General features: G+C 39.5%; 1 protein-coding gene across 2 annotated transcripts in view; it reads left to right on the forward strand.

Annotated features, from left to right (window-relative positions):
• The window catches only part of mccc1 (methylcrotonyl-CoA carboxylase subunit), a 78226-nt gene that overhangs the window by 48857 nt on the left and 13568 nt on the right, over positions 1 to 15801 (forward strand). The window contains exons 10-19 of one of the 2 annotated variants that reach the window (XM_059651118.1): positions 1292 to 1419; positions 3235 to 3418; positions 3510 to 3619; positions 5535 to 5751; positions 5841 to 5927; positions 7824 to 7873; positions 9264 to 9401; positions 10341 to 10448; positions 15160 to 15231; positions 15327 to 15739. In XM_059651118.1, the coding sequence (XP_059507101.1) occupies positions 1292 to 1419; positions 3235 to 3418; positions 3510 to 3619; positions 5535 to 5751; positions 5841 to 5927; positions 7824 to 7873; positions 9264 to 9401; positions 10341 to 10448; positions 15160 to 15231; positions 15327 to 15341 (1109 nt within the window). In that variant the 3' untranslated portion in view covers positions 15342 to 15739. Of the gene's footprint in view, positions 1 to 1291; positions 1420 to 3234; positions 3419 to 3509; positions 3620 to 5534; positions 5752 to 5840; positions 5928 to 7823; positions 7874 to 9263; positions 9402 to 10340; positions 10449 to 15159; positions 15232 to 15326; positions 15740 to 15801 lie in introns of those variants that run through there. The other variant, XM_048542029.2, reaches the window with a different exon arrangement.

The raw sequence follows: 15801 nt of genomic DNA on the forward strand, positions 1-15801 counted from the left end.
AATACACATTATGCTTGTACTCTGAAATTTTGAAGAAGTTCAAAATTTATCTCCATTTCTTCTCTGATCCCCTCCCATCCCCATTTCAGAAATAGCAGCAATAGTTCTGGAAACTGAACCTCCTTCTGCAGTGTTTATTGTTTGAATATGATGACCTTCATTGGCTTCACAGTTCGTTTTGCAGAAAATGAAAACTGCAATTGTTGATAACAATGTGAGCTGTGAAAATGTATTTGCTATCAAATGAGCCAACTAGTTTTAGATTATAGCCTCATCACCCACTATCATCTTCTGTAGTGTACCATATGTTTTCATGAGATGTAAAGTAGCTACACACTGTGTCATTTCATGTACTGCACCCAGATAGATCATCATGTCCTGAGAAATCATGGAACTGTGCCAAATGTACTCACTATCTCATACTTTTTGGACAATTCCCAACAAAAACATTTTAGCTTGGGTCTGCTGCACGTACTTAACAATGTCATGCAATCAACAAGATGTTCTTTCCTCAAAATGGAATGTTACTCTATCAGATAAGTCCAGTCAGGCAGTTTTTGCTTATTTTCTTTCCCAAATACTTTAAGTTAAGGATTCCTCTATGTATTTCTGCATTCATCAATTTCATCAATACACTGGATGACTGAGGGTTCTAGTATTCACAAAGATACTCTTCAGTGCATCCACAAATAATCATAAGTGGGATTGGTAAGTTTTGAACCAGTTGAAACCCAATTTTTTTTCTGTTTCTATTTAAGCATTAAGTGCCCATACTTTACAATTTCAACCTTAATTTAGAAACACAGATTATAGCAATTGGCCATTCAGCCTTCAAGCCTGATCTACCATTCAATATGATCCTGGGTGATCATCCAGTTCAGTACCCGTTTCCTGCTTTCTCCCAATATCCCTTAAAATTGTATATTGTGACTATATTCTAGATAGTTAACTAATTTGCAAGTATCTTTTTCAGTTGCATTTTAAAACTAAATATCATAGTTATCTGTTTCTCTAATAGTTCACTCATTTTGACAATTCTCACATTATCTTAGAAATGTTCCAGATAAACAGATCTACAAAGATGCCCTGGTGGACTCATAGAAAAGAGATTGCTGCTGTTTTGATGCGAATTTGAACTTAAACCTCGATTCAATATTACTTTGAATTTTGCAGATGAGTTGTTTTGGGAAATATTGTGCTGAATAGAGTGATGAACATTTTGCCGAAACAAATAATGAGTTGTGATGAAAAGTCATGAATTTACAATATAAACCAATGTCTTGGTTTACAGGGACAGTGGAATTTATCATGGACGCTCAGCATAATTTTTATTTCATGGAAATGAATACAAGATTACAAGTGGAGCACCCAGTCACTGAGATGATAACAGGAACTGATCTTGTTGAATGGCAACTTCGGGTGCGTGGAAATAGTTAATTCTCATAATTTATGTTTATTGTACTTAAATCATTAAGTCATGACTTTGGTAAAACTGAAGGAATGAGTAGCTAAGTGTTTGGTCTCAAACCACGGTTTTATTAATATACCTGAAAGGTTTAAAAATATCTGAAGGTTTCCACTCACAACTATTTTACTGTTTTTTTCCATACCTATATAATGCAGGAATCTCCTATATAATATTTGCCTAGCTGTGGGCATGGTGACATTGAGTGCTTGAAGAAATCACATCATCTTGGAAACCTTGAGTTGGATTTAACTAGGAATATAATCCTTGCAATTCCCTGCCCCCATCCTCCACCAATGAAAAGTTCATTACTAGATTGTCCACCTGAAATCCAACATAGCGATATTAGATATTTTCTAATTAACCGGTTCAGAAATGTAAACCTCAGGAACAGGTGGTACCTTGGACTCCTGGTAAATGCTGCACCGCAGGAACCCTAAAGCACAGTGATATTTTATTGGGAAGAATCTTCATTGTTTTAGGCTGAGACTTCCAAGCCATTTGGGAGGGAATTGAGAGATGCCAGACGATCTGTTTGACGAGCACAGAGGATGCTGGAGAAACTCAGCACATTTGCCATCATCTGTGAAGGAAGAAACAGTTTTAGTGTTTTGAGGATAGTATGACTCTCCTCCATCGAAATGGGTGAGTAGCAAGATCGTCGGCAGGCCACATGTTTAGAAAGACCCCACGCCTACAAACAAGCTAGTGGGATGACAGGGTTGATAAGTGTGCTGTGTAGCAAAGTGCAGTATGCTTCCTGAAGCATTTTGGTAGATCTTGTTACAGTAGCTGCTAAGCAAGTGTAGATTGTTCAGTTGTCTGTGACCCTTTGACCCAAAACGTTAACTCTGATTTCTCTTCACAGATGCTGTCAGACTTGCTGAGCTTTTATAGCAATTTCTGTTTTTGTTTCTGATTTACAGCATCTGCAGTTCTTTCAGTTTTCATACTGCAAAAGTAGGTTTATATCACAGCTTATGTGATCTCTGAGATAAAACCTGTAACTTTTGCATTGTTCCCTGTCGCTGATTGGAATTGACCCTTTTTAATATATTATCAAATTTAATTTCCTAAGTTTAGAGCAGAAATTGAATTTGAGAGTCTTGGATCTTAGGGAAAATCTTAAATATAAGCTAAAAATGTACTGAAATTAATACAGGATGCCTTTAAGTAAGAATGAGAAATAATCAATCACAACAGTTACGATATCACTGGCAGTCTTTCATGATTAACTATCATCTGTTTCTGGGAAGGTGAGGGTGACCTTTCTTTACAGCGATTGTTTTTCCAACTGGATCGTTTGAGAGACCACTTCAGAGTAATTGAAACCTGACCATATGGTGAGAATTTAAATTACCTCTGGACCAAACCAGATTAAGGTATAAGGTTCTCTTCCCTGCAGAACATGGTTTAACAATACAATTACCAATTGTATTGCAGCTTTCCCAAAATATCTCATTCAATCATTTCCAGTCCACAACTCGCTATTAATCTCAACTCAAGAACTCTAGGTTACTAATTAGTCCCATACAGCAAATCTGGTGTATCTTTGAAGGATCGTTGATGAGTGGAGGAAATCAGAATAAAGAATTAATCCTGTTATGAGAAGGTCAACTTGTAGTGTGTGCATGAATTCACATGGAAACATGACATGGTGCCAATGTATTTTACCATATATGTATCAAATAGGGGTTCTATGAATTAGTGCAAGTACAAACCCTGCTGATGGAATGAAAACAAATTAATTTTTTTTCATCAAATGTCAGGTTGCGGCTGGAGAGGAACTTCCTTTGACACAAAAGGAACTCTCAGTTCAAGGTCATGCATTTGAAGCAAGAATATATGCAGAAGATCCAAATAATAACTTTATGCCAGGAGCGGGGCCTTTAATCCATCTGTCAACACCAGTACCAGATACTTTTACAAGAATTGAAACTGGAGTCAGACAAGGTATTGAAATTATGCCAAGCGTTAACGTCTTGACTCTGTTTTATGAAAATGTCTTTTTTCCTATACAAGTGGATATTCATTTTCTTTTCAGGTGATGAAGTCTCTGTGCATTATGATCCAATGATTGCCAAGCTGGTGGTTTGGGGTGATGACCGTACAGTGGCACTAAATAAATTAAAATATTGCTTGCATCAGTATAATGTAAGTATGCATACATCTCGAATTTCTAAAAGTTGAATTTAGTACCTTCTGATCAATTCCTGCTGAAAAAAATCATACATTTGTATGAAGGGAGTATAGTTGTTGCATGTTAGTATACATCCATTAAGGAAGGTAATTGCTATGAAGAGTCATAAATCATAAATCTTAACTTATTTTGGGATTTTAAAGGTGATAGGGATAGGCATAAGACTAAAACAGGGCCCAGATCAATGCATCCTATTGACAGTAACTTATTATGGTAGATTGTGATTTGATCTCTTCTCATTTGATATTGGAACTTGGCCAAAGTATGATCTCTACTCATTTACTAATACTGACCCAATGCATTTGATAAAGGAATGACAGTAGGCCATATAATACTTTGAGCCTGCTCTGCCATTCAATAAGATCATGGATGATCTGATTTTAACCTCAACTTTACAGTCCTGCATATCTCTGATAATCTTTTGTCCTCCTGGCAGTCAAAAAACTGTCTAACTCTGCCTCAAAAAATAATGAAAGATTCTGCATTCACTGCCTTTTGAGGAGTGTATTCTAAGAAACTCAACTTTTAGTGAGAAAAAGAACTTTCCTTATCTCTGTTTTAAGTTGGTGACCTGTAGTTCTAGATTTTCCCACAAGAAGAAACATCCTTTCAACATCTACCCAGTCAGGACCCCCCAGGATCATATATATTTCAATTAAGTTACCTCTGACTCTTCTAAAATCTAGAGGATACAGGTCCAGTCTGTCTAGCCTTTCCTGATAAGGCAATCTGCTGATTTCCAGCTATTAGTCTAGTAAACCTTCTCTGAACTGCTTCCTACATATTAACATCCTTACCTAAGTACAATGATCAGTACGGTCCACAGTACACCAGATGCAGTGTCACCGATACCCTGTGTGTTCTGAGGTAGGGTCACCCGAAACGTTAACTCTGATGTTTTCTTCACAGATGCTATCGGACCTGCTGAGCTTTTCCAGCAACTTCTGTTTTTGTTTATGACTGAAGCATAATGTCTCTACCCTTGCAGTTTATTCCTCTTGCAATAAAGATGACATTCTATTGGTTTTCCTGATTATGCAGGCAAGTACTACAAGTACTAAACTTCTGCAGTTCATACACAGGATACCCAGAGTCTCTGTATCTGTACATTGTACAACCACTTCGATGATATGCTTCCGTTTTATTCTTCTGCAGAATGATGTGGAGGTGCCAATGTTGGACTGGAATATACAAAATCAAATCACAGGTTATAGTCCATTAGGTTAATTTGATGGCACAAGCTTTTGGAGCATAGCCCCTTCTCCTGACAAAGGGGCAATGCTCCAAAAGCTTGGGTTTTCAAACAAACTTGTCGGACACTAACCTGGTGTCCTGTGATTTCTGACCTTGTCTACCAGAATGGACATTTCCACACTTTCCCACGTTGTACTCCATTTGCCAGATTTTTGCCCATTCACTTTACCTGTCTATGTCCCTTTGCAAGCTCCTTATGTCCTTTTCATAACTCACTTTTCCACCTACCTTTGTGTCATCAGCAGATTTAGCAACCATATTTTTGATCCTTTTATCCAACTATTTTACTTAAGTTGTAAAGAGTTGAGGCCCCAACACCAACCCCTGGGATAGCACATCACTTATGACATCCTGCCAATCTGCAAAAGACCCATTTATTCCTACTCTCTGTTTCCTGAAAATACTATCTCACAACTTCCGTCACTCACCTTTCCTTGATAATGTATTAATGACAAATTTGAAGTTTGAGATTCATACTGGACTCGAAACATTGGATCTTTTGTTTCTCCACAGACCAGCTGAGTTTCTCTAACGTTCTGTGTTTGTTTCAAATTTCCAACATCTGGATTATTTTGACTTTATTACATATAATTGAATGCTTTTGTGTTATGACAGATTGTAGGCTTGAACACCAACATAGATTTCCTACTCAATCTTGCTGCTCATCCTGAATTTGAAGCTGGAAATGTGCATACAGACTTTATCCCACAACACTATGATGTACTGTTCCCGACAAAGAACGCAACTAGTAAAGATGTCCTGTGCCAGGCAGCACTTGCTTTAATACGGCATGAAAGGATTCAGACTAACAAGTTTAAGGCATTTTCACATGGTAAGACCATCTTGTGACCTATGTATACTCAGACATTTTAAAATCACTGATTTTCTTGCATGTAATCATATTAAAATAACTTTTTTCAGATCCATTTTCACCATTTTCAAACAGTAGTGGCAGACGATTGAATGTTCTGTACAGCAGGAATCTTGTGTTGCTTGATGGGCAGAATAGTAAGTATGATGTCACCAAAACAACTTAGTTTTAATCTTAGCTCATGTTGCTCTTACTAACAAGTTTCAAATAATACTACTTCCGAGCAATGCACACTGACAGAACCAATAAGGTAATAGTTTGTAGAATAAAATGTCTCAAACATCAGAAATAGCTTTGTTTATAGTTTTAATCTAAAATAATCCTAAAATAACAACATAATTTCACTTGAAGAAATTAAACACTGTCTGCAGTTTACCATCCATTTTTTCCCCTATTTTTGCGTTACTGATTTTTATCTTCTTCCCTGTTTATTCCACACCTCTTCTGAAGTCATTTGATTACAACCTTCTGTCTCCGCTTTCCAAAAAAAAGCTCCTGTTTCTTTGTTTTAGCAACTCCTATTTCATTGTTTTAAGAGGAACTGTCTTGTAAAGCTTCTATGGTATGGACTGTATAAATGTTTCTGATTTATAAGACAAACCTTTAAAACTGAAATATAGTCCATCAATAACAACATTAATTGTAGAATTCACAACAAAAAATGTCAGTCGAAATAAGAAAAGATACATTGCCAGATTTACCTGAAACCATTGAAAACTGGGATTAGGGATTATTGGCATGGATTTGAAAATTGCAGAGAAGAGCATACTGTTTGCATGCCCCACCCCCTAGAAAGGAAGCCAGCAACGAGCCAACAGACCAGAAGCAAGCCTGTCCTACAGCTATAATGTGATGTGGATGGGTTATATTGCTTAACCATGGGACTTCCTGCCCCTTACTAGAAACTAGTACCATGGGGACTCTTGACCAATCTGATTGGATCAGGATGGGTTTGGAAAGTTTTTATGGAGGTAAGACAATAGATGTTGGATTTTCAGAACAGGTAGATCAGAAGAGAGATGGGGTTCTATCTTCAGGCAGATGTACCCCTAAGGTCCAACAGAAATCCCTTGCAGATACCACCCCTTTCTTTCCATTGTTTTATAAGCTTCTTCAAAGAAATGCCTCCCCAACCCCACCCACCTGTCCATACAACTTCATTTGGTGTGGCCTGCGGTGACATTGTCATGATTTTGGCACCCTCCATATTGTGGATGAGTGGTGGTGGGCTTACCACCAGCCGATTGTTGCTTTCCCAACCACTGAAAACCTCTGTCATGGTCTCATAATAAGTAGCCAGTGGCTAACTATGTGTTCTTTTGAATGAATGACAAGGTGATATAATGTAATAGTGTTTAGTCTGGTTTCACCCTAATGTTTGAATGCTGTGTACTGCAACAAACTAAGGCGCACAGTAGAACATGTGAAACAGACTGAAAAGCACCAGCAACTTCTGACAAAGTATATAACAAAAGACCACAGGACAAAGCATGTTTCGAAAGAGTGTGTCTGTTCACACACTGAAGACTTAATGCTTAATTTTTTAAAGTAAATTAAAATATTTAATATTAAGCTGATTAACCCTAAGTCAATGATAACTTTTGAATTGTTCCATTTACACCAAGAGCTACTGTGAAACATGTCTTTCATCAGACTTCAGAAAATTTCCAGGGAGAAGATGGAAGTGTACGTCTGAGCAGACTTGATGAAACACCGAAATACAAATAGTGAAGCATTAAGTAGAAAGGACCTAAAGATTTTGTATTTATCTAGAGCAAAAATTCTGCCTTTTTGTGTAGATTTGAAACATGTCAGATGGCTAGACTTTGGATACTAAGGGGGTCAGAATGTGGTAAAACCACAGGAAGGTAGGGTGATACTAAGATGAACCTTGGTGTGATTCAATAGTGGAGCAGCTGCAGAGAACTGACTAGCCTACTCATGCTCCTATTTCTTATGTGTTTATCTTCTTAGCTCTGCAATATATAATGTTTGCACTTGTTTATTCCCTTTTTCTCCACATTCTCAAAAAGAGGTGACTATGGATGTGTCATATAACCATGATGGGACTTACAGTATTCAGGTAAGCAAAGAGTTGCTTGAATCTTGGTTGACAAAGACATTTTACTGAAGCTATTCATCTTGTTTTCGTCAGGACAATGCAAGAACATCAAATTTCAAATGATTGAGGGAATTTATGCTGGAGGAAAAAAGGGTACTGATTTGTTGACAAATTGCGACTGTTTAGTTGAGGCATTGCTGTAACAAAAACAACAGTGGACTATAGCAACTAGCCCCTGCCCACCTCTGCCAAACTTACATACAGCTCAGTAAAGGCATATGACATGAACACATTCCTTAATTTTTAGAAAATGAATTCTTGTTTGAATATATGTCAATTCTAGCAAGTGTATATGAATCACATATGGGCTCAGCTGGTTATGTTAAATTAGTCATGTCAGGATTGTTCTGCAAGTGCTGCCTAATCATGAAATTAATCTAACAGACATTTTGGACTTTGCAAGTATGACCTGGTTGCAATAGATTCTGATTTACATATTTGTTAAAATAGTGACAAGAAAGATGTAAGTTGTATGTATACCTGAAGAAAATAAACGCTGTGTCATAGATTCTTACAGTGCAGATAGATGCCATTCAGCCTGTTGAGTCTGCACCAACCCTCCGAAGAGCATCCCACGTAAATTCACCGCTCCCTCTCCGATCCACATAACCCCACATTCTCATGGTGAATCCTCCTAGCCTGCACATTCCTGGATATTATGGGGCAAAGTAGCATGGCCAGTCCACCTAACCTGCACATTTTTGGTCTGCGAGAGGAAACCATAGTACCCAGTGAAAACCTAAACAAACTTGGGGAGAATATGCAAACTCCACCCAGACAATCACTCAAGGCTGGAATTGACCCTGGGTCCCTGGCGCTATGATGCAAGAGTGCTAATCACTGAGCCACTGTACGGCGTATGGTCAACAGGCTAACAATTATTCTGCTATCATTTGCTCAAATTGACAGATAAACAATCTAACATTGCTTCCAAAATCAAAAATTGGTGGCTATGAGCAAGAAAAGGGATGTTATTTTGTGTTTATTCTATCCATCTAATTTCACAAAATACATTAAACTATTTGTTCTCATATGCTGCAGCAACAGTAGTAGAACATTGATCAAAAGGAGCTGTTTGGTGTATATGTATAATATTGGATAGAACAATCCAAAGCTAAATCTGTTATCCTGCACTGTCTTCATAACTGTATCTGCCTCAGTGAAATGACTTCTATCAAATCTTTTAACATCAAAATGTGAGAATATATGAGGGTAAATCAAGGGTAAATCTTACAATTCCAGTGTGGTATTGTGTTATTTTCATTCAGTAAAGCCACTACAAGTCATAGTGAGTGTATCTAGTTTGTAAGAACATTAGACATGCACTTGTACTTAAATTTCAACATTTCAGGTTGATGGAGAAGTATTCCATGTATTTGGAGAACTGGAGAAGGAGGGTGAAGCTACATACCTGAAATGTTCAGTCAATGGAATGGTTTCCAAGCCTAAAGTAGTTCTTACAGACAACACTATTCACCTGTTTTCAATGGTAAGGTACATTCCTGTTTTAGATATGAGGAATGCCATTCAACATGGTAAATATGGCAAGCATCATTCATTACTCCTCAGATACTGAAACAGTCCATGTCAAGTGCAACAAGATCTGGATAATATCCAAGCTTAAGCTCACAACTGGCAAATGACTATGCTCTGCACAAATGCCAAACAGTAACCGTCTCCAACAAGAGACGATCTAACTGTGCCTCTTGACATTCAGTGGTGTTACCATTGCCGAATCCCGTACTAACATCTTGGGATCACCATTGATCTGAAACTCAAGTGGACTTGCCACATAAACACAGTAACCACAAGAGCAAGTCAGAGACTGAAAATACTGTGGCAAGTAACTCGCTTCACTTGTCCGTCACCTCTAAAGCACAAGTCAGAAGTTTGATGGAATACTCTCCACTTGCCTGGAAGGGGGCAGCTGCAACAACACTCGAGAAGCTTGATACTATCCAGGACAAAGTAGCCCACTTGATTGGTACCACATCCACAGATATCCACTCCCTCCACCACCAATGCTCAGTAGCAGCAGTGTGTGCCATCTACAAGATGCACTGCAGCAATTCACCAGAGATCTTTAGACAGTGTATTCCAAATCCATGACCACTTCCTTCTAGAAGTACAACGACAGCAGATACATGGGAATACCACTTTCAAGTTCCCCTCCAAGCCACTCACCAACCTGAATTGGAAATATACCCCCATTCCTTCACTGTCACTGGGTCAAAATCCTTGAATTCCCTCCCTAAGGGCATTATGGGTCAAGCTGCATCGCATGGACTGCAGCATTTCAAAAAGGGAACTCCCCACCAATTCCTCAAGGGCAACAAGGGATAGGCAATAAATGCTGGCCAGCCAGCAATGCCCTTATCTGAGTGACTACAAAAAAGAAGTGACAAAGGTTTTGGTTATTTTTATTCAGGAAGAATCTGTGCAAGTTAATACCCCTGTGCCAAAGTACTTAGTTGGAATTGATGCCGCTGGATCTCAGGGAGGAGCAGTTGCACCAATGACTGGAACTATTGAAAAGGTAATATTTTGTTTTGAATCCATGACTGTTAATGTGTTTTCCAGATAATATTCAATGAAAAAGACTAAATTGCTAACTTATGACTGCTACAAGAAGGTACATGTGCATAACTGTTGGGTGAGAACAGGATTAGACAAGCTAATGCAAAATAAACGACCTGGGAAAATATATTCAGTGATAGTAGGAACTGCAGATGCTGGAGTATCTGAGATAACAAGGTGTAGAGCTGGATGAACACAGCAGGCCAAGCAGCATCAGAGGAGCAGGAAGGCTTCAGAAATGAAGAAGGGTCTAGGCATGAAACGTCAGCTTTTTTGCTCTGATGTTGCTTGGCCTGCTGTGTTCATCCAGCTCTACACCTTGTTGTCTGGGAAAATATATTGTTTAGTCTTAGAGAACAGGAGTGGCCATTTGGATGACACATTTGATGACGAGTAGGTCCAGTAAAACTAATCCCCATTTTGAGTTGGCATTTTTAGGATTTGCAAGATAACAACAACAACAACATTTTATTTGTGAAATGCCGTGAACAGAGGCAATGAGGAGCATGGATAGGGTGAATCGCCAATGTCATCTTCTCAGGGTAAGTGAGTCCAAGATTAGAGGGCATGGGTTTAAGATGAGAGGAGAAAGCTTTAAAAGGGATCTAAGGGACAACTTTGTCACGCAAAGGGTGGTGTGTGTATGAAGAGTTGGACCAAAGGGTCTGTTTCTGAGCTGTATGACTATTACCCTATGATTCACAGAAAATTTAAACAAAATTGGACATCAAACCATGTAAGGAGATATTGGAGCAGATGACAGAAAAGCTTGGTCAGAGAATTAGGTTTTGAAGGGTATCTTCAGTGGAAAAGGAGGTGAAGAGGTTTAGGGAGGGGCCTCTCGAACTTTGGACTTCAAAAATTGAAGGCACATCATCTAATGATGAAGCAGTTAAAATAAGGAGATGCTTAACTGGCCAAAATTGAAAGAATAGTACAGCTAAGGATTGTACAAGGGAGGGGCAGATTACAGAGTCATCGTGGGAGAGAGTTAGGGTTTAAGCCAAAGGGAAATTTGACCATAAGGATGTGAACTTTAAAGTTGAAGTGCTACTCAAATGAGGGCCAGTGGAAAGACATAGGTTGTTAAGTTTTATCTAAACTTAAGTTGGTAGAAGATACTAGACAAAGGAGTCACGTTTAGAAGAAATGCATAGATGAGGACTTCAAAACAAAATGACCTGAAGCAGAGATCACATTGGGTAATATTATAGAGGTGAAAGTAGGTGATCTTACTGCGAATATTTGATCAAACTAACATACATACAAACAAGGAACAAGAGTAGGTCACTTACTCATTTAACCTGCTCTGCATTGGCTGATCTGATTTTAACCTCAATTCTACATTCCTGCATGTCCCTAATAATCTTTCATTCTGTAAATCATTTTTACATAGTACCAATGTTGAGAACACTGGAAAGGAAAAGAAAGAACTTTAACAGAAGTTTTAATCTTGGGTATCATCTTTTATTTTATGTATTACTTTAAATTTTGATCAAGGTGGTGGAATATGTGCATGATCCAAGATTGTAGCCCACAATCAAGAAACATTAGCATTTCCAACCTTTGCAGGGTAACAAGTTATAAATTTCACTGAATTGTATCCTTGAACTGCTACAGTTCATTTGGTATAGTGCACCTATGAGCTGCTATGAAAAGTGTTCCAGAATTTTGACCCTGTGACACTGAAGGAATGGTGATATGTTTCCAGGTCTGTTTGGTGAGAGATTTGGAATGGAATTTAGAGCTGGTGGTGTTCCCATGTATCTACTGTTCTTGGCCTTTAAAGATGGTAGTGGTTGCAGGTTTGGAAGGTGCTATCGAAGGAGTCTTGTTGAATTTCTCAGTGCATCTTGTAGATGATATGCACAGCTGTTGTGTATCAATGCAGGGACCGTGGATATTTGTGGATATGGTGCTAATAGTTTGTCCTGGATGATGTCAGACGTCTTGTGTTGTTAGAGTGGGGAGAGTACTCCGTCACATTACTGACCTGAGCCTTGTAGTGGACAGGCTTTGGGAAATCAGAAGGTGGGTTATTCATTTCAGGATTTCTAGCCTCCAAGATAATAAAGTGTGAAGCTGGATGAACACAACAGGCCAAGCAGCATCTCAGGAGTACAAAAGCTGGCGTTTCGGGCCTAGACCCATCATTAGAGAGGGGGTTGGGGAGAGGGTTCTGGAATAAATAGGGAGAGATCAGGAGGCGGACTGAAGATGGAGAGAAGATAGGTGGAGAGGAGAGTATAGGTGGGGCGGGGATAGATCAGTCCAGGGAAGACGGACAGGTCAAGGAGGTGGGATGAGGTGAGTAGTTAGGAAATGGAGGTGCGGCTTGAGGTGGGAGGAAGGGATGGGTGAGAGGAAGAACAGGTTAGGGAGGCAGAGATGGGCTGGGCTGGTTTTGGGATGCACTGGGGGGAGGGGATGAACTGGGCTGGTTGTGTGATGCAGTGGGGGAGGGGATGAACTGGGCTGGTTTTGGGATGCGATGGGGGAAGGGGAGATTTTGAAGCTGGTGAAGTCCACATTGATACCATTGGGCTGCAGGGTTCCCAAGAGGAATATGAGTTGCTGTTCCTGCAACCTTCGGGTGGCATCATTGTGGCACTGCAGGAGGCCCATGATGGACATGTAGTCTAAAGAATGGGAGGGGGAGTTAAAATGGTTCGCGATTGGGAGGTGCAGTTGTTTATTGCGACCTGAGCGGAGGTGTTCTGCAAAGCGGTCCCCAAGCGTCCGCTTGGTTTCCCCAATGTAGAGGAAGCCACACCGGGTACAATGGATACAGTATACTACATTGGCAGATGTGCAGGTGAACCTCTGCTTAATATGGAAAGTCATCTTGGGGCCTGGGATGGGGGTGAGGGAGGAGGTGTAGGGGCAAATGTAGCACTTCCTGCGGTTTCAGGGGAACGTGCCGGGTGTGGTGGGGGTGGAGGGGAGTGTGGAGCAAACAAGGGAGTCACGGAGAGAGTGGTCTCTCCGGAAGATAGACAAGGTTGGGGATGGAAAAATGTCTTGGGTGGCGGGATCGGATTGTAGATGGCAGAAGTGTCGGAGGATGATACGTTGTATCCAGAGGTTGGTGGGGTGGTGTGTGAGAACAAGCGGGATCCTCTTGGGACGGTTGTGGCGGGGGCGGGGTGTATGAGATGTGTTGCGGGAGACACGGTCAAGGGCGTTCTCGACCACTGTGGGGGGAAAGTTGCAGTCCATTATCTCTTTCTAGCCTGCTTCTGTTGCCATATTATTTTATGCCTTGCCCAGTTCAGTTTCTGGTCAGTGGTACCCTCCAGAATGTTGATAGTCGGAGAGGGCTGGGGTTGTGTGTGTGTGTGTGTGTGTGCATGCGTGTGCATGTGTTTATTGTGTGTGCATATATATGCACGTATGTATGTATAGAGATGGCGAGAAAGATATCATTAAATATCAAGGGATGATGATTAGATTGCCTGTTATTGGAGGTGGTCAATGCCTAATGTTTGTGTGGCACTTGCCGTTTTTCAGTCCAAACGTAGATGCTGTCCAGCTCTTGTGTTTGAATGTGGACATTTCCAGTAGTCATGAAATGTGCTGGACATTGTTTAGTCAACTGTGACCATCTCCACTTTTTACCTTGTTATGAAAGGATGAACATTATGAAGGAACTAAAAGTGTTTGGGCCTGAGACACTATTCTAAGGAATCATGCAGTGATGTCCTGGAGTTGAGATGACTGACCTCCAACAGTCACAACTATCTTCCTTTGTGATAGGGTTTTGATTCCATCCAGCAGAGTTTCCCCCCAGTTTGCATTGACCCCAGTTTTGCTTGAGTTCCTTGATGACACTCCAATGCAACCAAGATCCCAAGGTCAATCATTCTCACCTCACTTTCCCTCTGGAGTGCAGCTTTTTTTTCCATATGTGAACATAGCTGTAATTAGGTCAAGAACTGGCCGAGTGGTCCTGGTAGAAGCAAAACTTCTTTAGCAGGTTATTGCTAAATAAGTGCTGCTGAATAGCAATGTTGATGACTGCCATCTCCAAATTGTATGGATACAAAGTAAAGAAGAAAGCTTACTGCCCTGGTAGAATCATAAGATAATCGTGCTGTTTTAATAAACACTCTTCACAAGCCAGGATTCCATCCCACGTAATTACATTGCATTTCTCACTCTGGTATTTTAGTTTATGTTAATTCCTCTTTCGGATACATATTGCTGGCCAGATTATTAATAGCTTTGGAGGAACGTTACTGACAAAGCTTAACAAATCACGGTTAAATATTTTCAATTTCTTGCAGTATGATTAAAAAAATGCAGACCATTAACTTTGGAGCAGTATTGCCACAATATTTCAAAGCCTGTGTCTTCATTCAGAACAAGCCTAGATCCTGCACAGCACCATCTGCCTACAAAACTCTTAATATTTTTGCATGCATGCGTGCAATATCTTGAATTAGATTAAACTTTCTATATTTTCAAACTTATATGAATTGCAGCGTTGTCTTTAATTCAATCAAGATGTTGAAGACTTCACAAAGTCAGACATTGACTGCATTAGAATGAAAGAGGGAAGTATAGTTTAAATAGGTATGGAATATGGTATAATATTGCCACTTCATTCTGTGGATGCATATGATCCTGGCTGTTGCAAACTGTAATAATTGATTATCCCTGTTTTCAAGGTGTTTGTTAAGGAAGGTGATCATGTCAAGGCTGGAGATGCGCTAATGGTAATGATAGCCATGAAAATGGAGGTGAGCAACTATATTCTGTCTAAAGCAATATAGGTTTCTCTTTATTTTGCCTTTGTAATTTTAGTTCTAAAAGTTTGAATTGTTGTTGTTTAAAGGGAGTATTTGCATGACAAATGCCAAGAAATATAATACTACAGGCAGTTTCTTACTGAAACAGGAACCTCCTCTCCCAACAACATTACGATTCTGTTCGAATGCAGGTGTAACAGATATTCCGTCAGTTAACTTAACGACACAGTTATATAGCCTGTTCACTGTAAGCATTTTACTTGATCTTTTCCAATTGCTGTTATTTGAGGAACATTATATACCGTATGTTTCAAATCTCTGTCTATAGGAGGTATATAAGAATTTGATTTCAACCTTAAACCTGTTTGGGTGTGGAGGGATTAATACTAAAGGGTCTGTATTTGAAATATGAGTTTATCTAGCTTTTATTTAGTCAGAAATCACATGACACTAGGTTATAGTCCAACAAGTTTATTTGAAATCACAAGGTCTTGGAGCGCTGCTCTTTTGTCAGGTGAAATCAAAAGTGACAGTTTAATCATAGGTAATTTTAATCTTCAT

This window comes from Stegostoma tigrinum, chromosome 14, assembly GCF_030684315.1.
Source record: "Stegostoma tigrinum isolate sSteTig4 chromosome 14, sSteTig4.hap1, whole genome shotgun sequence".
NCBI lineage: Eukaryota > Metazoa > Chordata > Chondrichthyes > Orectolobiformes > Stegostomatidae > Stegostoma > Stegostoma tigrinum.